Below are 21,081 nucleotides of genomic sequence, written 5' to 3' on the forward strand. Positions count from 1 at the left end.
CTGTTTGACCAAATCTAAATTTCTCATAACAGGAACACAGTGTGGTTGAGTTGTGAACTTCTTGATGAAGAGGAGGGGAATAGTTCTGTTCAGTGTACATAAGTCAAACCTTCCATCTAGCATGGAACATTATATTTGTCATGTTGGAACTATGAATTTTGGTCAATAATGACACTGATTAGGGAGTCCAACACCTCCATGATGGGTCTCACTGGGGTAACAAGGTCACGTGCACATCATCTTTGACGGGAAAAAAAAGACCACAGAGATAGAAGCTTGTAACTATTCACACAGGAAGGAAGTTGAGTATGAGATGTCTTTTTTGTTTTTGAGGTCTGCTGTTTCATGGTCTTGCATGTATCAACTTGCACGCCTTAACACAGTAAACAACTATTGCTAACTTAGGGGCATGCAAAATGCAATGCAATTTAGACTCCAAAACATGGAACGTAAAAATGTACTCTAGATGCAAACTGTAATGTAAACAATCATCATTTGAGTATCTATTTTCTTGTTTCATACAATTCAAACATTTTATTAACATTGTCTTGACAAGGTCACAAGCCCACAGCAGAAATAAATATTAAGAGATCAACAAAATAAATCATAATTCACTACTTTAGTGTTTTATGCAGTATCACAAAAGCTGTCATTTGTTATTAACAATTATTTATCTATGAGCTTCACAATTGCCACAGCTGTCACTTTACACTTTCTAAATGCGGTCTTGTCCAATATATCAATTCCTTTTTCTACTTGCTTCAGAGGGCTCCAGTGATTAGATAATGCCAGAATCAGTCTAATACCATGATGCCTAAGCTCTCAAACGGGTAAGCAAAAATCATGAGGGGAGAAGTAGAACCTAAGAGCGAAACTGAGAACATAACTGAAAATTTCTACAGTTGTAAAATCAGCTAAATTATGAGAAAATTATATAAATATGTTTCTGGCTGAAAAACCCTTTATTGAATGAAAATAATGAAATAATTTACGCATGTATTGTCAAAGTCATTCCATGCTAGATTTTGTAGAGACCAAAGAAGTTGGCGTAATGATTGTGGCTCAGGTCCCTGGGGTGGGAGACGTTCACAAACACTCTGTCCTGCTTCTGAAGATGCAGTGCGGCCGCCAGGTAGCTGTCTGAGGTCCACACGCTGTCCTTTGTCTTGTCATTGCACGCATCTTTTCTGTTGCCCACCATCAGCATCAGTGGGTCGGCACGCCCGGCTCGCCTCACAAACACACTGTGAACAAAGTGGTGTGTCGGGGAGCACGGCCTCATCAGCTCCACCCTGGAATAGACATGGTGGAGTCCTGTGTGATTGACCAGGAGAGCTCCATCCTGATAGACGACTCCTCCCTCTGTGAATGCGCGGCCCGTCTTGGGCTCCCACAGAAGGTGGGTCTTTGGCGACGAGGTGCTATGGATACGCCCTGCGGGACAGACAGGAAGGGATTTCACAGATTGAAACCAAGTGGTGTGGAGCAGAGGAGCAGAAGAGAGGAGAGGACGATAGGCGAAAGGAGAAGAGATGAGGAGACGGGAGAGCAGGAATTGTGAGGTTGACAAAAGAGGTAAGGAGAGCGAGACGCCCTCAGGACAGGGGTTACATATTGATGGTGAGACGGAAGAGGATGAGAGAAAAATGCATGAGATGCAAAGCAAAGAGAGGAGAAAAGAAGAGATGATAGGGGACGGAAGAGGTGGGGGGGTGGCAAGGAAAAGTAGGTAGGAGAGAAGAGGTTAGAGGAGGAGAGAGGAGGGCATGAGAGAAGAGAGGAGAGGATGCTAGATGGAGGGAGAGGAGGTCAGACGTGAGGAGACTAAGGGAGAAGCGGAGGAAAGAGAGGATATTATGAGAGGAAAGGTCGGCAGAGGAAGTTACTCCTACCTATGACATGTGCTGCAGGTCTTACTTCCTCCTTAACTTTCTCCAACACTGGTTTTTCAAGCCCTGAAAGTGCAAACAATCCTTTAAAATCTGCAATCCCTTTATGCAATATATTTGCCCTGTATTTACTTAATCAATATTTTGCAATTAATTGAGGCAATGTCGGTCGTACAATAAAGAGACTTACCAACTTGCTTTTCAGGTGTGAGAATGTTTGTGTCTGAGTCATGCATCCTATCAGTCTGTCGGATGAAAAATAAAGAATTATATCCATAACACATCACTAAGCCCTTTTAGTTCGAAATAAACATTCCTATTATAGATAGACATGACAATACATGACAAATGTAACTAATTCAACAAATTGCACTTATGAATAACCTTAGAAAATGACACTGTACAATCAAATCTTTTTTGTCATTAGTTACAAATTTCTTAATTCAATGCAAAACAGGATCTTCCATTTATCATTCTGAATATATTTTGAGTTTGACGAGACATGATGTACAGGTTTTAATGCACATTTGATACTATACATTTGATTTGACTTAGCTTATAATTTGTCTTATAAACCATTGCAATCAGAAGCTACTTACTTTATGTATTAATCGCAGATCCACCTGTAAATTGTGAATCTGGTAAGCTCCAAATCCCAAGGTGGTAAACACCAGTAGAAACAGAAGCAAGAGAACTGTTACCCCACTGTGACTGATGCCCAGGCACCCATTAGTTTTCCTGCGGTGGCTCTCATGGGCTGCAGGGGATGACCAGTAAGGGGCCATTCGTGGAGGGGGGACCGGAGGGCACTCCGGATCTTGATGCCCATCCACATGAAAAACTCCAGGATATCGATGTCTCTGATCGTAGCTCATGATGCACGACTTAGAGCCGAGTGAATGTATGTGTTTGATTGTGTGTGGAGGCCAGGCTTTACATGCTAGAGGTGTGTGTCTATGTTGAGCAAAAAAAAAAGGTCTGTCTCAGAAGCCACAGTTTCCACCCACCGATACATACATGAACTGTCAGAAGTTCTCAAACCGCCACTGCACACATTAGCTTTCACATTTAAGGATTGTTGTCTTGTCATTTCGAGGACTTAATAATGACATATGGTTAGTTAACTTTTGCAAAGAGCATCACAAAACTGATTAATTCAATAAAAATATTGAATGCTAATTTTCCTCTTTAGGATTTTCAACTTCACTTGATGTCTCATGATTTATATTAAGTCACTCATCACATGCACAAAACTATGCATTCTCCAAGACAGAGAATGTTGGTTAACATTGATAGAGCACTTTCGAAAGTACAGAATCTCTTAGTGGGAGGATATTGCTGCCACATGAAAAGACCAACCACTCTGAATTGGCTTTTATTCTGGTTGTGTGCCAAGAGATGCCAGAAACTAAAACGCAGACAACCAAACAGTCAGAAACGACAGAGATTAAAATTCTCCTTGTTTAATAACTCTGGACTCCGTCATTTACTGGAGAGCTATTGGTAAACCTCCTCTTTGCACTCGAAGAATGACCAGCCTTGTGGTCTGAGTGGAACACAGTATTGTGGGATGAGTGGGGGACCTGGGCTGGAAGGTCCCCTGGGAATCTGTGGGCTAAATGCTGCCTCACTATGGCCACCCCAGTTTCCATAAAACTCTTAGCATTGTAGAAGGCCTGTTCAGAGTACAGAGATTGCTTACCACGGACGGCTTGGTAGGCTGCCTGTGGGTTTTGATTGAACCTTTCTCATAACCTCCTCACTAAAAACCAAATGTGCAGAGCCGTTTCAAACTTTTACGAATCAGAGTCACATGCAGCACTTGCTACTGTGTCATTAACGGCAAGACTTCTAATGCACATCTTCTCAATAATTAAAAAAAATGGTAATCGATTATTGCACAGATATTTTGTGTGGATATTCTTTTTTTTTATTTATATATTTCAGTTATCCTAGGGACTATTGTTCCAAAAACAAAAAAAAATTGCTGATTTAAATAATAAAGCAACAAAAAATACATCCCCTTTAACATCATTATATATCTATATATTTCCACCCCGTCATCAATGCAATGACGTTAAAGAATCAGTCCAAATAACTCAACCGCATGTTTCATTTCAACAAACTCTGAGCAGTGAGTGTGCACTCTGCAGGTCTGTTCATCAAGATATCAAGGTCAGGCCTAACCATAGACTTGGTAACGTGCAAGGCATACAATGGTGTTTCCCAGAACTCAATGGTTTACACCTCCTACGGGCTGGTTAGACGGTTAACTCCTCCCGGCGGAGAGTCTCAAACCAGCAGTAGTCATACACAGTGCACAGTGGAGCTTGACTTATTCTGACTCAGCAAGTAATGCCAATCTGCAATCTTACATCCGATCAGAACCAAACCAACGCCCCAACCACAATCCCTCTCATGTTAAATTATGTTACTGTGGTTCGCTGATTATGACTACATCCATAAATTCTATGACATTGGCTGATTATTCTACCTGAGAATTACAATGTATTTCCATGCAGAGGTTTCAGCAATTGGCTTGTCACGCTATTACCACCATAGAGGAAAATCAGTTTATTTTATTCAAGTTAATAATGATTCAAGGGGAGGTAGGAAAAAAGACAACACAAGAACGGATTCATATTGGCATAAATCATGTGTCAGACTCCTCATCTGAAGAGGAGTAATAGCTGAGCCCAAGGAGGACATGGCCAATTCTCTCTGCCTTTGCCCCGATGTCACTCAATGTCTCTGGTAGCCTCTCTGTAGTCTTTATGCCGAAGCCCTGGCCTGCTGTCGGTTGGTTAACAATGTCTGCAGGTCTTCCAGCAGACTCCCTCACTGTCTCATGTACCCCAGTCGCACAGGTCGTTTGACCAAGAGTTCTGAGGCTCTGGCCCAGGAGGGAACCAGAGAGGTTTGGCAAGCCGGCGTGCAGTGCCTGGGTAAGGTTATGTGTGGTGTGGGAAGCACCCGACTGAGTTACTGGCCCTCGAAATCCAGCAACCGCCACTGCAAGGCGTGTACGGTTGAATGACAGGGGCAGATCCTGGTCAACACAGACCGGCTCTGAGCTTTCTGCAATAGGGTTGAGTTTGGCCTCTGGTAGGCTCATATGATCCTCTCTCTCTTTGGATAAAGACTTGTTGCTTCCATTTTTGCTGGCCGGGTCCATTTCCACTCCGCTCACTGAACCACTGGTGTCCTCCAACCAACCACAGCGTTGCTTCTTAACTAAACAACAGAGAAAAGAAAGAGTTAAACACTTAAAAGTATGACTGCATTATAATCTTTCTAGTCCTTCAGGGGAATCCACTGCAAAATTAAAGCATTTATCGGCTTGAGGTGTCTGACTGATTATGTCTATTGGGTGACCAAACAATCTGTGTAAAAAGCAGTGGTTGGTAAAATGCAGAACCAAGTTGTTTAGCTTTCTAGGTAGCTATCTAACATAGCATGATAGATTTTACTATACACTATACATAAATATATATATATATATATATATATATATATATATACACATACACTATTGATGTTATTTCATCAACTCTGTGAGTCAATGATATTCAGAGCTGCTTGAGAGTTAAATTTAATCAACAAAAAATAATTGAATATTAGTAAATACAGAATAAAAAAACTGACTGGTGGTGGGCAGATTGTCCCACATGTCTGCTCTCTTCCTGCTGTAGGCCCGAGGGGTCCATGGTTTGTGTTTACAGGTGGGGTCAAGAGCACGCAGTTTGACGACAAAGCGCTTATACTCGTGCTCCAACTCCTTGATGCAGAACTGAAACTCTGCAATTTTCCTCTCGGGGTAGTGGATGAGCTGTGACTGCTGTGGGTTTTTTAGAGAGCAATATCTTTGATAACGTTCCACGATAATCTGCAATGGCCACAGAACGTATTACAAACAATGTGCTTGCTTACCTGCAAGTAATACTCTATTTCACTCTTAATGCTGGGGATCCACTTTTTCACAGAGGAGGCAGAATTAAGAGTAGACTGGGAGAGAAAAGTAGGTTTTCATCAGAGAACACCCATATAGATCATCATGGCTGTAGATGGTTATTGTTACTGGTATTGTTACATGATAGTTGTCATTATTTACCAGTTTGGGTCTGGGGGCATGTGCATCTTTAATTCGGCCTTCTGCAAATGCAGGTATTAAAAATCAAATTTATTTGTCGCATATATTATTGTTAATACGGGTTAAGAACACATAAATGAGAAATACAAGATTCATTCAGCGCCAATAGCTTGGTGAACTACCAATAAGGAGAATGCTTCAAAGTTGCCTGTTGCAAGAATTAGCATGTTGGATGGGTAGCTAGCTAATCTGGTTACTGTTTAATCTGAGTTCATCGTTATCATAAATGACAAAATATAGGTTAAAGCGACTTGCCTTCTCTCTCTTTCTGAAGCCAAAGTCTATTCAATCGCCCTTGTTGTTTCTCTTCGTTCCTTGCCATTTTTTCTGGAAATGGGCTAATGCACATGGACTCGGACCAAAACAACAGTGTCACGTGACAAAGGGGATCGTCATCAGCACCACGCTACAATAAATTACATAGTAAAGCAGGACACAAACAATGGACATAAACATATGAAAAAATAGCATTTAAATTATTTACAATTTCATTAATCACATTCCAAAAAACCAAACAAAATAACCCATAAAATGTATCTGAACAAATGGTTTACACTTGCTATTTTACTCTTAAATATAAGTCTGATGGCTCCCCCGTATGGTGAGAAGGTGAAACTGTTACAACATGGATTGTACAACCGGATGGGCTCATGCATCTGCGCTACAGCCGCACCCATCTACAAAGCTCCCGTTATATATCAACAGCCCCAAGGCTGAAATTAAGGTCACATAAACACACAAACAGAATATCTTGAACGTGAATAACTATTCTCTTGAGCTTTTTCTTTATTTTGTTTTGCTCCCCACATTGCCACCAAGAATTAAATGGCTGAAGGTGAGGCCTTCAGCAAGAAGCAGTCTCACTTGACGTTTGTCTCTTGGCTGTCGTCTATTTAATAAGAACCATCTTTCTCTTGATTATAGCTACAATATCCCTGTGTTCCTGTGTGTCTTCGCTCTCTGCCACCTGCAGTGGAGTCTTCCCCACGTTATTAACAGCCTGCAGGTCAGCCTTGCCCCCCTGCCTACCCTTCCCTGGTTCCCAGCTCACCAGCTCCCTCACTGCGTCCCTGCTGCCCGCCCGGACGGCACAGTGGAGGGGAGTGTCTTTACAGTTGTCAAGCGTGTTGACCTTTGCCCCCGCCCTCAAGAGTGAGGCAACTGCCTCGGTGTGGCCCTTCTCGGCGGCGGTGTGGAGCGGCGTCTTCCTCCACGTGTTCCTCTGGTCTACTCCATGTTTCTTCTGCGCCGAAAGGAGGAGCTTCACCGCCTCGTCGTGCCCCCGGCCTGCCGCGTAGTGAAGAGGGGTGGAGCCATGCATGTCTTTAGCCCCAACCCTCGCCTTGTGTGTGAACAACGCCGCCACAGCTTCTGTTTGCCCCGCCGCGGCCGCCAGGTGCAATGGCGTTTTCTTCTGCTTGTCGGCGGCATCAGGGTTGGCTCCGGCTGACAGCAGCATGTCCACTGCTGGGCCTTCTGTCTGGGTCGAGGCCGCCCAGTGCAGTGCGGTCCTGCCCTGCCGGTCCCGGATCTCGGTGTGAACCTTGACCTGAAGCAGGCGGTTCAGTGTGTCCGCATGGCCACGCCGGCTGGCTAGATGTAGAGGGGTGCTTCCATCTTGGGCCACAGCATTTGCCTTTAAAATGAACACCAAAAAGCAAAAACACCTGAAGTTCATGATGAAACAACGTACGATGAAAAATTAAAAATTGAGACGGTATTTATTTTTATCTCTGAATTTACCTGGGCTTCAGCTTTTAACAACATCTCAACCAGCGCTGGGTGGCTGTGGAGTGCTGCCAGATGTAGAGGTGTGTATGCCTTAGGCCCAGTTGCGTTAGGATCCAATCCCTTCGCCAACAGAGCCTGTACCAATAGCTCACTGCCACTACGCACTGCCAGGTGTAAGGCTGTCGCCAAGTTTGGTAGACTGACATCCAGTTTGGCGTTTTTACCTGCCAGAACTCTGAAGAAACACATCTTTATAATATTATAGATGTACCTATAAATAAATGTTACCTTATGAATATGTTCAGGTATAAATGAATATTAGTAGCAGAGCTGAAACTATATTAGAAGAGTCTGAACATTGCCAAAAGGGAAGATACCTGAATGTGTCTGTGTGGCCCAGTTCAGCAGCCAATAGGAGGGGAGTGTATCCCTGTTGGTCACACATGTTGACATCAGCACCACCGTCGATTAGAATATCCACCACCGCATGACAGTTCTGTTTGACTGCTGAGAAGAGAGTGGAGCCCATAGCTTCTGGACTGAGGGCTCCTCTGGAGTGAGCTGAGGTTTGAATAATGATTGATTACTTATATTTTAGGAAACACAACCAGATATCAACAAGGTGATGATTGCATCTGATGAAAATACATTAAAAAAAAGTATTGTGATCATTCTTTTACAAAATAAAAAAAATATTTTTTCCTGTTCAATGTTTATTCAGAACATGTATAGCATGGACTCTGAATATTAATGCTCACCTAGCAGTAGCCGGAGCATGGAGCCATTGTTGAGGTTCACAGCTTCATTTAGGACCACTTGGTCCACTGCAGCCCCCGCTTCAAGGAGGACTCCTGCGGTCCTTTCATTGTTCCCACTCACGGCATAGAACAGCGCTGTTTTATCCTGCCTGGTTCGGACATCCACGGCAGCCCCTGCCTGCAGCAGCTTCTGGGCCAGGCTCTGGTCCTCCTCCTGGGCCGCTCTGTGGAGGAAGGTGGGCTCCGTCTGGTCCTCAACCCCTCTGCCCCTCTCCTCCATCAAAAGGGCTCGGGCGCAATCCAAGTCCTCGTTTGTTGCCGTCAGGTGGACGGGATTCTTCCGCTGTGCGTCCAAGGTGTACAGACAGGCGCCGGCTTTCATGAGGGCCCGTACCACCTCGCCGTGGTCCCTGTTTGCCGCTCTGTGAAGGGGCGTTCGGCCCTCCTGATCTCTCAGTTCCAGTCTGGCCCCTCTGCGTAGGAGGAGCCCCAGGAGGGATAGATGGCCGTGTTCGGCAGCTACATGCAGTAGGGACTCCTGGAGAGAGTTGACAGCATTCACGTCCACGTGGTTCAACATCTTTTCCACTACGGACGGCTCCCCTCCTGCGGCGATGATGTCATATATGTTAACTTGCAGGTGTTCTTTCAGTTCATGTCTTCCTATTTTTTCAGGCGACACGCGGGCCCCCCTGGCTTGATTTTGGAACGCTGAGAATGAATCGGGCCTTGCGGATAAACGTTGTATCTTCTGAGTGTAATGTTCCTGAGGTTTCCTACCCAATCCTTCCTTGTCCCGTTCCAGTAGGTATCCAATCAACTGCCTTCTAGGATCTCCAATCTTCTCATTGGCTGAACCCAAGTAGGCCTTGATTTGATTGTAAAGCTTTGGTTCAGCCTGCATGAGGCATGGATGGAAGAATTTCCGACATGCCCTTTCACCCCTGGCCAACATGATATCCAGGACCATGGAGTTCTGCTCCTCTCGGGTCCTGATGTTCAGAACCACAGATCTCTTAGCTTGGGTGACCACCCCCTCTGTAACCAGGTGATCCAACAAATCCTCTGTATGCCATATCCCATATTTCAACTCGCTCCGCTTCGAACCGACCACCTGGATGGCGTAGGGATTAGAGTTCATTACTGCTGCCTGAGTGGAACAAAAACCCTTCACTTTGTTTAGCATGGTAATTCAAATGTTAAGTCTTAATAGTCAGTACATCCGGCTTTACACTCTGCAGGCCACTGCTCTATTCTGTCTGTTTATTCATTACTAAGTGACACATCACACCTTAGCAACCAGGTAGGCATATAGGGCAGCTATTAACAATGCAAACTGCATCACTGCTCAGGTAGCATAGCCCTTAACACAGCCCTAATTATAGTATAACTGGAATGGTGATTTAAAATTTAACTATTAGATGTATCACAAAAGGTTATTTAAAGAATCACTTGTCGCAAACATATTGTGTTAGTGTAGTCCCTCTTTTACATATGACTTCAACGTCAATGGGTTATGTGCCGTGCTTTTTTTAAAGGACGGCTTCAGCATTATTTTGAATGTATTGATGCGCGCGTGTGATTTCTATACGGCGCTTAACCACTTGCACTGAAGTGAGTCACTTCCCGTAAACCACGCCTAAGGTGTTGACGTAGATCTTCCGACTGCTCGCTACTACCTTATAAGGTCGTAAGGGGTGTTCTGGATGATGTCATCCACACCAAATTTGGGCAAGATCAATCTAGGACGGTAGTATTTATTTTTCAAAATAACTTAAAGAAACGGCGTATAAATAAATGAGCCAAATATATTCTGTTTTACAATAACGGTGTGCAAAAGCCCTAGGCTATAATACTTTATGAAATTAGCCTAATCGAATAAATCCAATCACACATTTGCAAGAAAAAACAAATAAGTAATCAATTGGTCTACGCTTGCAAGATGATGCACGAGAGGGAGACATTCCCTTACATTAGTTGGATCGAATGTGGACTAGTGCTAGGGTTTGGATAGTTATGTAAATTAGGCAAAAGTGACCAGTTTGTAATTGTGTCTGTTGCCAATATTTGCAGGTGGGTCGTAGGCCTTAATATGTTTCATTATGCCTCTGGTTTGGGATTTTAAAGTCAGAGATGGGTTTTTATTTCCCTTTATGTGTTCCCGCTCCCCTAAATAGTGGGCTTCCCATCCATAGTTGGGTTTTATTTTGTATTGTTGGGCAGCCTCATCAGAGAAATTCCTTTTTAATGGTCTCAGAATAGAATATGTAAAATTACGGCATCATTTTTGATTTGGCTTGATTACAGCGAGCGTCACTTCATTTTTAAGAAGTACCGCCGCCTAGTGGTTAGAGTAAATATCACCCTGTTGGCGCTGTCAGTTTTATTTGAGGGCTACGAGGATACGGGTCTCTCATTTAATCCTCACCTTATCACGTCTCACGTGATTAATTATGTAAATTACACCCTATCGCTCTGATGATTTGTTGGCCTACTTTTAGAAGGCACCCTTGCTTTCAAAAATATATACCCAAAATAGGTGAAATATCTACAAGAGTGTAGCCTGCTGGACAATGTTTAGCATAGGCTTATGCTGAACTGAATATATTGCATACGTTTAGTGTAGGACAGTAGAATGCCAAGTTAATGGTGCGATTTGATTTGTGAGAGTGTAGGCTAACCACGTTCTTAATTGTATCAAACGCAATGCATAATGTTTCGCTAATTTGATAGTGGAAGATAAATGGGAAAAATCCTAACTTAAATCTTATGGTCTCCGATTTGACCCTCGATAGCAGAGGTATGGACGGAGGCAGGGCTGAGGTATCAGGTTTTTAAATTGAAGAGTACAATATGCAATATGTGGCCAAGTGAAGTTCTGCAGTTCACACATTGGCCTAGATTGGTCCGTTGGCCTGAATAAACACTATCACTTAGCTCGGATCAATACAGACTCTAATGGAATTTACCTCCAGGTACTGAGAGCTAAGAGCTCTTGCAACATGTTGCAACATGTTTTATTGTGCTAGCTCTGAGCACAACTGTAGCCATTCCCTACACACGCACACACAGTTTTCTGTTTGTATGGGTTTATTTCATACCTTAAATATTGATTCGTTTCTGAAATCTCAGAAAACCAACATAAAAAAATGATACAGTATTATTACAAAACATATTACACAACATAAGTAGCCTACTATATACATATCACAATGAGTGAAACCCCATTAAACAACTTTAGAAATGAACAAGTCAATCTTGAAGCTTTTCCAATGTAAATAAACAGTTTCTTGCAATTAAGAAAAGTACATTGTACTGTATTAACTGTATTAAGAAGTCAGGCAGCTTTGAGTCCGCTTCTCAGCCTTTCCGAGGGGGCAACACGCCTGAAGGGGGCGTCTCGAGGCTACAGCAGCAGCAACAAACACCACAACAAGAAACCAACCAATAAACACTGTCTATTGCAGGATCTTCTCGTCCTTTAATACTGAATTTCTTTGATGGTCACGATCAGGCCCATGCAGAGTTTGTTGAAGTTCGACAATGTGTCTGTGCCCTGCTCTTCTGCTTTGTTTAATAGACAAACCTGATGTCCTGCGTGGTGTTATCCACTCACGGGCTCCACTGTCACTGCCCACAGCCCCGTCGGTTTGCGCCACTTGGGGCTGCGTGGCACTCAAGTACTGGCCCCGGTCCCGCCAGTCTCTGCCATAATTCCACCAGATACAGCCCATTTCACTATCAAACGATGGTTCCATTTCGTTCAACTTCTACAGTCTTTGCTATTCACCCCGATGTGCTTCTCAAAAGGTCTGAAGTTGCTGTGTAAGCATCAGTTGGCACCCGCTGTTCACGTGGTTCATCACCTTCTGCTTCAGTTGGGCCACCTGCTCGCGCAGCATGTTGGCGGTGGACGAGAGCTCCGAGTTCTGACACTTGAGGTTCTTCACTTTGTCCTCGAGCCTCGATATTCTCTCCAGTTTCCTCTTCCTGCACTTGGAAGCGGCGATGCGGTTCCTCATCCTCTTCCTCTCCGCCTTGATGCGCTCCTGGCTCTCCATGTTGATCGGGGAGAGAGGAGGCGTCTCCCCGGGCATCTCCGGGACCGTCTGGGGCTCCTCTTTGAGCGCCGTGATTCGCGACAGCGGAGCCGAATGATGCTGCTGCCCGTACATGGGAAGTTGCGGGGCGGCGGAGAAAGATATGGTCGGGGGGGACGTTGTGTAATTGGGGGCCGAGACCGTGCTGATGGCCGGGTTGAACGTGTTTAAGTCCTCGTACACGGGCGACTCAGATCGCATGGTGCTATTGTTATTGTATACGGCGGTGGCACCGGCCGCGGATGAAACAGCAGGTGGCGGTGGCACAACATTGTTTACCCCGGCGGCTGGCGGGGCCGATGGGACACTCACAGGAGTTCCGTTGGGCATGTGCTGGTGATGCAGTTCTGCCAGTGCCCGGACGAACCCCTCCGCGAATCCCTCCTGCTCGTCTGTGACGTTCTTGGGGCAGATGAACTGCGTTGGAGTCGGCGTGGTCGTGATGAGGCCGTTGCTGGACTGTATGATGAGCCGCTCCAGCTCCGGGGAGCCGAGTTTCAGAAGTCCCACGTCGGGAGAAGTCAGAATGTCGCTGGCTTTCGCCCTGAGGTGAGGCTTCAGGGTCCCCGATGGATCGGCGAGGTTCAGTGTCATGTTGTGTTTCAAGGGCTTGGGATTGTTGTATGATCCGTAACCCGCGTTGTCATGTTGAGAGAAGGCGTTGAGCGGGTCGTCATAAAAAGTAGTTTCCATCCTGGTAGACATAGAAGACAAGCCCACAAATATCAAAAGTCTCTTCAAAAACGACTTCTAGTCCACGCCTTCGGGTCTGTCAGCTGTCAGTGGAAGATCATCGGATCCCACGCAGTCCTGTCTGAATCGCCAAAGTTTGGAAGTTGAGTTCGGTGTGAAACTCTCTATTCTGATACGATATTGACCTTCTTTGCAGAGCAGATGTCTGTGAGACTGCTGTAACGGGAAAGCGCTGTTCTCTATAATATAAGTGCTCTCTTAACAGTGTTATAGTAAAAAAAAAACACCAAGTGCTGTAGCTGTCTTGCCGAGCGCTACTCTGAGGAGTCCCGCGCGGTAGTTTGGTGTATATACTCTGAGCAGGACAGCGTGGAGGCAAAACTTATCTGCGAGCCCTGGCTGGCTAAAAATAGCGATGATGTCATGCTTGGGCTCTCCCATTGGCGGAGGTGTCTCACGGGGCGTAGCCGAATATTCAGATAAGGTCCGTTGCCTAGACGACCACCCAGAAGAATCTAACTATCGCGGTGGATTGTGGGATGAGGTAATGCTGGGAGACGCGCGGTGCATTCTGGGATGACGTATTGTTTTTAGTGGCGGGATAGTTGGTAGCCTTCAATATTAAACACAAAATGTAAGGACTTTTTTCACAAAATTCTTTAAAAGTAATAACCCATATCAATTGTATATGTTTATATTCAAACACACTATTTTTAATTTCCGTAAAGCGTTTAATTGCATGATCATAAATTGACTGCGTTCTATTCTGATCTATATTATATTATATGATATTAAAAGTTGCCCTTTAAATTCACCTGCCTCTACTTCTATAAATGGACTGTGTTCTATATTAGTCTAATTAACAATTAGTGAAATGAAGTGAAGTAAAGTGGGGAATAGCCCCCTCGACCTATGTGTCGGGGGGAGCCTGAGGTGACGAGACGAATGTCACGCCATGAGAACAATATCCCGAGTTTGAGATCTCTCAATCATGGGCCAATGTGTGAACTGCAGAACTTCACTTGGCCACATGGGATCCTAAATTGACATTTAGATCAACTAACGTTGTGCCTCGAATTGTATTAATATAAATGGACTGTTTTATATTGTAGTCTTATTTAATATAGGCCTACTATAATCTACTCAAATATATTATTAGATCATATTATATCATAAAATACATATCAATCATATTCTATTCTATTATATCGTATATTAAATTCAAAGTTTTAATTTCAATTCAATTAATCTGTAATTGGTTGATTTTCTGATCACAGATGGTGTATATAAATGCATGCACTTAGGCTGATTTGACTGTATTGTATTGTATTCCCCAGTGTCCAGTGTCCACACTGTAACCGTTGTCCTAGAGCAAGATACCCCCGCTCCTTGTTAAAATCTCACTCACTGGAAGTCGTGTTGGATACGATTATCTGCTGAATTAATTATATTGGTTAAAATAGTAAATATGATTCTGTTCAATAATAATAATTTCAGAACAATAATATTCTCTTTATATAAGCCTCTGATAATAATAATAATAACCAAAAAGTAATCATAATAATAACAACTACTAATGCTGCTACTACTTCTACCACCGCCACTACTACTACTACTACTAATGCTACTACTGCCACTACTACTATTACTACGGCTGCTACTACTACCACTACTTCTTCAACTACTACCACTGCTACTACTACCACTACAACTCCTTCACTAATAGTACTACTACTACTACTACTACCACTGCTACTAATAATAATAGGAAGTCACTAGGGCAGGGGTCGGCAACCTTTTGTATCAAAAGAGCCATTTTGGCCCATCTCCCGCAAATTTTTTTTTTTGGAGCCGCAAACTTTTTTATTCACCCCCTCCCCCCTCCGGAGACGCTAACGCTGCGCACCGCACAGACATTTTTTGTGACACTCTGTAAAAAAAAACGAACTTTAATGCTGTAAACCCTTCTCGCTCAGTATTCGTTCGTGCAATTGGCTGTCAACGGTGGATGCTGCTGATTGGCGGCTCACTGGCATGTCCCGCCTCCTGCCAATGGCAGCATAGGCTACTTCCTGATGCCAGATGCCAGTTAAAGATTTAACTCCTACTGGGATTAGCCACCTGCAAATCAACGAAGCTTTGTCATTCACTCCCCCCCTCACGGTAGCGCAATTGTGCATTCATTGCGACCTCTCGTTTAGTTGACGATATATATAAAAATATATATATAATTATTATTATTATTATTATTTTTTTTTAAAGGCACCCAGTGCAACTTTATGTAAACATTCAATGAAAAATAAACATTCAATTTCTAGTCTTTTTTACACGTAGTAAGTTTCAATAACTCCATACCATTACATATCGACATTCAAGGAGCAAAGATGAGACGTCGTTGTGTGGTGAGAACTGATAGAAAATCGTAAACAACAATAATCGCCGGTGGGGAGAAGCCATTTTTCCATTGACTGGAAGCCTGCTTTATTTATTGTAGGTTACAAAAAATAAAGAAAATGGCGGCATTGTTGTTGTTATCGATTTTGCATCAGTTCTCACCACACAACGACGTCTCATCTTTGCTGCTTAAATGTCGGTATGTAATGGTATGGAGTTATTGAAACTTACTACGTGTAAAAAAGACTAGAAATTGAATGTTCATTTTTAAGCCTCGAAAGTTGCACTGGGTGCCTTTAAGAAAACTGCAGGGAGCCACGGATGAGGGGCTAAAGAGCCACATGCGGCTCCGGAGCCGCAGGTTGCCGACCCCTGCACTAGGGGGATTGTGTGGGGCCAGCCACACAAAAAGCTCTGTCAATTTAGTATATTCATTATATAGTATATTCATTTCGTTATTGACCTATTACATTATACTCTGTTATTGTATACTCTATTAGCAGAAATCAACAAGAGAGAGAGAGAGAGAGAGAGAGAGAAAGAGAGAGAGAGAGAGAGAGAGAGAGAGAGAGAGAGCAAATATGATGTTAGATTAATATTCAATGTAGTGTGCGCACAAGAAATACATTGTTAATGTAAAAATTAATGTACTGTCAATTAAACCAAATTGGTGTTGATATAGTAAAAAGACTATGTGACACTTTGCGTGAGTTAACATGTGTCATATATACGTATATGGTCTTCATTTTAAATCACGTCTAATAGACGTAGTCAATTCAAGTCCAAGATAAAGGATATAAAGCATCAGAGCAGGAAAATATTTGAGGTTTGTCCCGACACAAATCCTTTATTTAATAGAGGCTTTGGTTGACATGACTCCTACATCTTACAGTACTAATGAATAATGTTTGATTATCTGCCAATATCTGAAGGTTTTTTTGTCTAATGGGAGAATGTCTGACTATAACAGCATACCTTTAAAATAAACGGATCAATGGATTTATAGAGCTTTGGCCAACAGAGAAGATGATGAGCTATCGATATGAACGTTTACATCCTACTTCATAAAGAAAATGACCGTGGGGAAAAATCTGAACACTGGTATGGTATAATAATGGCCTGGGCAGATTCACAGCTGACCATTTAAAAGGGACCCCCTCCTGCTGCAGGACTGGGCCTGCTGGCGAAGATAACCCTCTAAGAGCCTTGGCAGTATTCAAGCGTGTTCAGAGAAAATGAGTGAAGTTAAAAATGACCCAGCCACCACCTACTACTAATAATAATAGGAAGTCACTAGGGGGATTGTGTGGGGCCAGCCACACAAAAAGCTCTTTCAATTTAGTATATTCATTATATAGTATATTCATTTCGTTATTGACCTATTACATTATACTCTGTTATTGTATACTCTATTAGCAGAAATCAACAGAGAGAGAGAGAGAGAGAGAGAGAGAGAGAGAGAGAGAGAGAGAGAGAGAGAGAGAGAAAGAGAGAGAGAGAGAGAGAGAGAGAGAGAGAGAGAGAGAGAGAGAGAGAGAGAGAGAGAGAGAGAGAGAGAGAGAGAGAGAGAGAGAGAGAGAGAGAGTACAGTCTGTGTGTTTGAGGCAGGACTGTTTTAATTGTCATTTTGACTATTTCAGGGAGTGTCCATGTTATTATATTTTGACAGCCTTGGTGGTCCCTTGGAAACGGGCATATTCGCAGGCAGAAACACATACACGCACGCACACAAATACACACACACACAAGCACACACACAGACACACCACACACACACACACACACACACACACACACACACACACACACACACACACACACACACACACACACACACACACACACACACACAGCTTAAGGTAACATAAGGTTACCTTGAAATGCATCGTAAGCATTTATAGCTTTTAGCAGACCTCAGAAACAGGGCCAATGTCAAGCCTCTCATTCCCTGCTCTCTTTCTATATTCTACTCCTTTAAAACAATGTTCCATGTTGACATTTATGATCTATCTATCTGTCTGTCTGTCTGTCTGTCTGTCTGTCTGTCTGTCTGTCTGTCTGTCTGTCTGTCTGTCTGTCCGTCCGTCTGTCCGTCCGTCCGTCCGTCCGTCTGTCCGTCTGTCTGTCTGTCTGTCTTTCCGTCTGTCGGTCTTTCCGTCTACAGATAGCTCCTTCTCTTTAAAATTAGCAACATATTTTTGTTAGCCGTTGCATTGTTCTCCTGGAGAAGACCCACCATATCAACTACCTTCTCCTTTAGCTCGAAAAAGGAGCCATCTCTCTGCAGATGGCTCTTTTCCCAATGCTCTTGTCATTGTGTGTAATTAGTGTAGTGCAGTCCATTATCTCAAGGCACACAGTTGGAAATCACCGTTTTTTTTAATGGCAGGGGGTTAACAAGTGTGCCTTACGTATTCCTCCTGAGACCTCTACAGTCCAACTGTCTGGGTCACAGCTTGCCCCGCCATCTTTACTACCCGGCATCTCCTGGGCGCCACACCTAAATATGTCCCACTTGTGTGACAAGTAAATCAGTCCCTTGGCCTTAGTCGGCTCACAAGAAGCGCCAGACACAGGGAGAATAAGAACATAATAGACCGCAATATACTTTTTATTGCAAGTAATGTTTTCTTTATGTACCGTGGAGTATGTCATTCTTTGAAAATGAAACATGCCTTCTATGATAGCAGTAAAGTAGAATATAATCTGATGTAATTGGTGGATTTATATGGTGGGGTAGTGATAGCTTGTTGATTTAAGTGGTTGAGAGTTATTGATTTGCTTTATTGATGTCAAGGCTGCTTCTTCAAAAGAAAGGAACAATGGAAGAGTCGGTCACTGACCCCACTTTGTAATTAGGCATATCTTTTTAATTTTCATGCAGAGGATTTTTTGGTAGATACAATTGTTAACATGACCAGTTATACACAAAAGCTTAACTACATAACACATAGGGATACATAACATACTATTACAAATCTAAATAAAGCCAAAGTCCTATAACACATGATCCCTAGAAACAATCAAGATGCATACCACCCAAAAGAATGCTTGCCAGCTAGATAGTCCATGTTTAAAATGTAACCTTGCTTCTGTCTTCCCCTCTTATTTACTTCATGGCAGTTTCATTGATTCTGTCATTGTTTTATAATGGTGACTCACAGAGGACAACCGGGGTTATTTAGATGCTTGTTCACCTTCAGCTTTCATCTGACAGACCCTAAAATATTCATCCTCTTTGGCATCCTCCTTCTTGTATTCATGAGCAGCGCGCTCCTTCTGAATTAAATGGCATAAAATAATGATGTGAGGTGGTGGTGGTGGTGGGGGGGTCATTTTTAACTTCATTCATTTTCTCTGAACACGCTTGAATACTGCCAAGGCTCTTAGAGGGTTATCTTCGCCAGCAGGCCCAGTCCTGCAGCAGGAGGGGGTCCCTTTTAAATGGTCAGCTGTGAATCTGCCCAGGCCATTATTATACCATACCAGTGTTCAGATTTTTCCCCACGGTCATTTTCTTTCTGAAGTAGGATGTAAACGTTCATATTGATAGCTCATCATCTTCTCTGTTGGCCAAAGCTCTATAAATCCATTGATCCGTTTATTTTAAAGGTATGCTGTTATAGTCAGGCATTCTCCCGTTTGACCAAAAAAACCTTCAGATATTGGCAAATAATCAAACATTATTCATTAGTACTGTAAGATGTAGGAGTCATGTCAACCAAAGCCTCTATTAAATAAAGGATTTATGTCGGGACAAACCTCAAATGTTTTCCTGCTCTGATGCTTTATATCCTTTATCTTGTACTTGAATTGACTACGTCTATTAGACGTGATTTAAAATGAAGACCATATAAGTATTTATGACTTATTACCTGTGTACTCTATCACATGTTAACTCACGCAAAGTGTCACATAGTCTTTTTACTATATCAACACCGATTTGGTTTAATTGACAGTACATTAATTTTTACATTAACAATGTATTCAATGTATTTCCTACATTGAATATTAATCTAACATCATATTTGCTCTCTCTCTCTCTCTCTCTCTCTCTCTCTCTCTCTCTCTCTCTCTCTCTCTCTCTCTCTCTCTCTCTCTCTCTCTCTCTCTCTCTCTCTCTCTCTCTCTCTCTCTCGTCCTCTTTCCCCCCCTTCCAGGTTTCATCAGAGCCAGTAGCCAGTCAAGGCAGGATTTCCTATGTGTTGGAAGCTTTTGGTCAAACTGTATTGTTTGATGTGTTTTCGTATGACCTATTTGAGAAACGTTCACTATGGTGCACTCTCCATCTTTGTTTTGGTATTGATAAAATCAATACCCCCCTCCCCCACCTCCCCAACAACAGCTGACTGTTGTAGAGCAGTCAAGGGGATGAAGAATAACTATATTCTACCCTATCCATGAAGGCCCCAGGTGGGAGAGACAGGCTGGCTTAGGTAGTGAGACAGGGAACACGCACAATGCTGTTCCCCGGTTGGAGCAGTTGTTGTTTCAGCTGGTTGAAAAAAATGAAAACATTCCACTGTGTGGATTGTGTGACCGGCAGGCTTGTCTTGTTTGCATCTGTTTCTGAATGTGCATGTGTGATTGTTTGATGTCTGTACACGTGTGTTTATCACCACAGCTGGTGTATATAAATGCATATGTGTGGAATGTATGAGTGACACTATTTTGCTAATTTCAACCACACTATGTGGGCAATGCATGCAATAATCATGGAAATAATTAATATTATAATTATTACCGCAAGCGGTGATTAACGGGGTCCGAGCAAAATTAAAAGTCAAGAACAAACTAATGGAAGATATAAATATAACATATAATTGTCATATTTAAGGAAAGATGTTCAACTTATAAACTTGAACTGCAGCCTCATTCACATGGTCAAATTGTCTATTGATAAGCACACAACATCCAGAAAACTCAAAGCACACATTTCTCAAGTGAATTTAGGGCTTTCTTCAAAGCATATACCTGAAAAATCTTTGAAATTCTGGGGAAATTAAACATTTGCAGTCAAGAACACTAACGGAAGAAATGTAAATATGACAGAGTTAATTATGAAGGAATAACATTTAATGAAGATGTTCCCTTTAATTCCATACTGTGTCTTGGCAGTCCGATTCTTGGAAACTAATGAGCAGGAATGTTGATTGCCTGATGAAATTCAGGTGCTGTTCAACGTTGTGTTTCTTATATGAGTGGCAATGATAGAATGATATGTTCAGCTTGTTCATTATGCTCTAAACAGGATTCAAACTCTCAACCTAAGGATCCCCAGTACACAGCATCCATGTCATTATCCCGTTGAGCCAATGACATTGCTGAACTGCTTGAAGCAGGATTCACATTGTGTAAATGTCGAT

The 21,081-nt window shown here is 42.8% G+C and overlaps 4 protein-coding genes across 4 annotated transcripts; all 4 read right to left on the reverse strand.

Moving 5' to 3' along the window:
* Positions 1–939: 939 nt before the first annotated feature.
* On the reverse strand, positions 940–4,295 carry faslg (Fas ligand (TNF superfamily, member 6)). The gene is made up of 4 exons (XM_060066517.1): positions 2,489–4,295; positions 2,080–2,134; positions 1,893–1,955; positions 940–1,434 (listed from the first exon to the last, which is right to left on the reverse strand). The coding sequence occupies exons 1-4, from the start codon at positions 2,762–2,764 to the stop codon at positions 1,019–1,021; spliced, it is 810 nt and encodes a 269-aa protein (XP_059922500.1). The 5' UTR covers positions 2,765–4,295; the 3' UTR covers positions 940–1,018.
* Positions 4,296–4,443: 148 nt separating this feature from the next.
* On the reverse strand, positions 4,444–6,542 carry si:dkey-86e18.1 (uncharacterized protein LOC557342 homolog). The gene is made up of 5 exons (XM_060066516.1): positions 6,295–6,542; positions 6,001–6,041; positions 5,820–5,894; positions 5,535–5,727; positions 4,444–5,123 (listed from the first exon to the last, which is right to left on the reverse strand). The coding sequence occupies exons 1-5, from the start codon at positions 6,386–6,388 to the stop codon at positions 4,543–4,545; spliced, it is 984 nt and encodes a 327-aa protein (XP_059922499.1). The 5' UTR covers positions 6,389–6,542; the 3' UTR covers positions 4,444–4,542.
* Positions 6,543–6,718: 176 nt separating this feature from the next.
* Positions 6,719–10,080, reverse strand: caiap (CARD- and ANK-containing Inflammasome Adaptor Protein). The gene is made up of 4 exons (XM_060066514.1): positions 8,529–10,080; positions 8,148–8,331; positions 7,783–8,005; positions 6,719–7,675 (listed from the first exon to the last, which is right to left on the reverse strand). Exons 1-4 carry the CDS (start codon positions 9,712–9,714, stop codon positions 6,929–6,931), a joined length of 2,340 nt encoding a protein of 779 aa, XP_059922497.1. The 5' UTR covers positions 9,715–10,080; the 3' UTR covers positions 6,719–6,928.
* Positions 10,081–11,600: 1,520 nt separating this feature from the next.
* Positions 11,601–13,712, reverse strand: jun (Jun proto-oncogene, AP-1 transcription factor subunit). The gene has a single exon (XM_060066515.1). It carries the CDS (start codon positions 13,331–13,333, stop codon positions 12,332–12,334), a length of 1,002 nt encoding a protein of 333 aa, XP_059922498.1. The 5' UTR covers positions 13,334–13,712; the 3' UTR covers positions 11,601–12,331.
* Positions 13,713–21,081: the final 7,369 nt, after the last annotated feature.

Source organism: Gadus macrocephalus, chromosome 12, assembly GCF_031168955.1.
Source record: "Gadus macrocephalus chromosome 12, ASM3116895v1".
Classification (NCBI taxonomy): domain Eukaryota; kingdom Metazoa; phylum Chordata; class Actinopteri; order Gadiformes; family Gadidae; genus Gadus; species Gadus macrocephalus.

Bases quoted from the DNA above. Each gene is read 5' to 3' on its own strand.
- si:dkey-86e18.1 (XM_060066516.1), bottom strand. From the start codon at position 6,388: ATGTGCATTAGCCCATTTCCAGAAAAAATGGCAAGGAACGAAGAGAAA. The intron at 5,895-6,000 runs GTAAATAATGAC...TTTCTCTCCCAG, and splicing joins ATGCCCCCAGACCCAAACTG to TCTACTCTTAATTCTGCCTC. The intron at 5,728-5,819 runs GTAAGCAAGCAC...AAAAACCCACAG, and splicing joins AAATAGAGTATTACTTGCAG to CAGTCACAGCTCATCCACTA.
- caiap (XM_060066514.1), bottom strand. From the start codon at position 9,714: ATGCTAAACAAAGTGAAGGGTTTTTGTTCCACTCAGGCAGCAGTAATG. The intron at 8,006-8,147 runs GTATCTTCCCTT...GTGTTTCTTCAG, and splicing joins GGCCACACAGACACATTCAG to AGTTCTGGCAGGTAAAAACG. The intron at 7,676-7,782 runs GTAAATTCAGAG...TTCATTTTAAAG, and splicing joins TGTTAAAAGCTGAAGCCCAG to GCAAATGCTGTGGCCCAAGA.
- jun (XM_060066515.1), bottom strand. From the start codon at position 13,333: ATGTCTACCAGGATGGAAACTACTTTTTATGACGACCCGCTCAACGCC.
- faslg (XM_060066517.1), bottom strand. From the start codon at position 2,764: ATGAGCTACGATCAGAGACATCGATATCCTGGAGTTTTTCATGTGGAT. The intron at 1,956-2,079 runs GTAAGTCTCTTT...TTGCACTTTCAG, and splicing joins CACACCTGAAAAGCAAGTTG to GGCTTGAAAAACCAGTGTTG. The intron at 1,435-1,892 runs GTAGGAGTAACT...TCTGTCCCGCAG, and splicing joins ACCTGCAGCACATGTCATAG to GGCGTATCCATAGCACCTCG.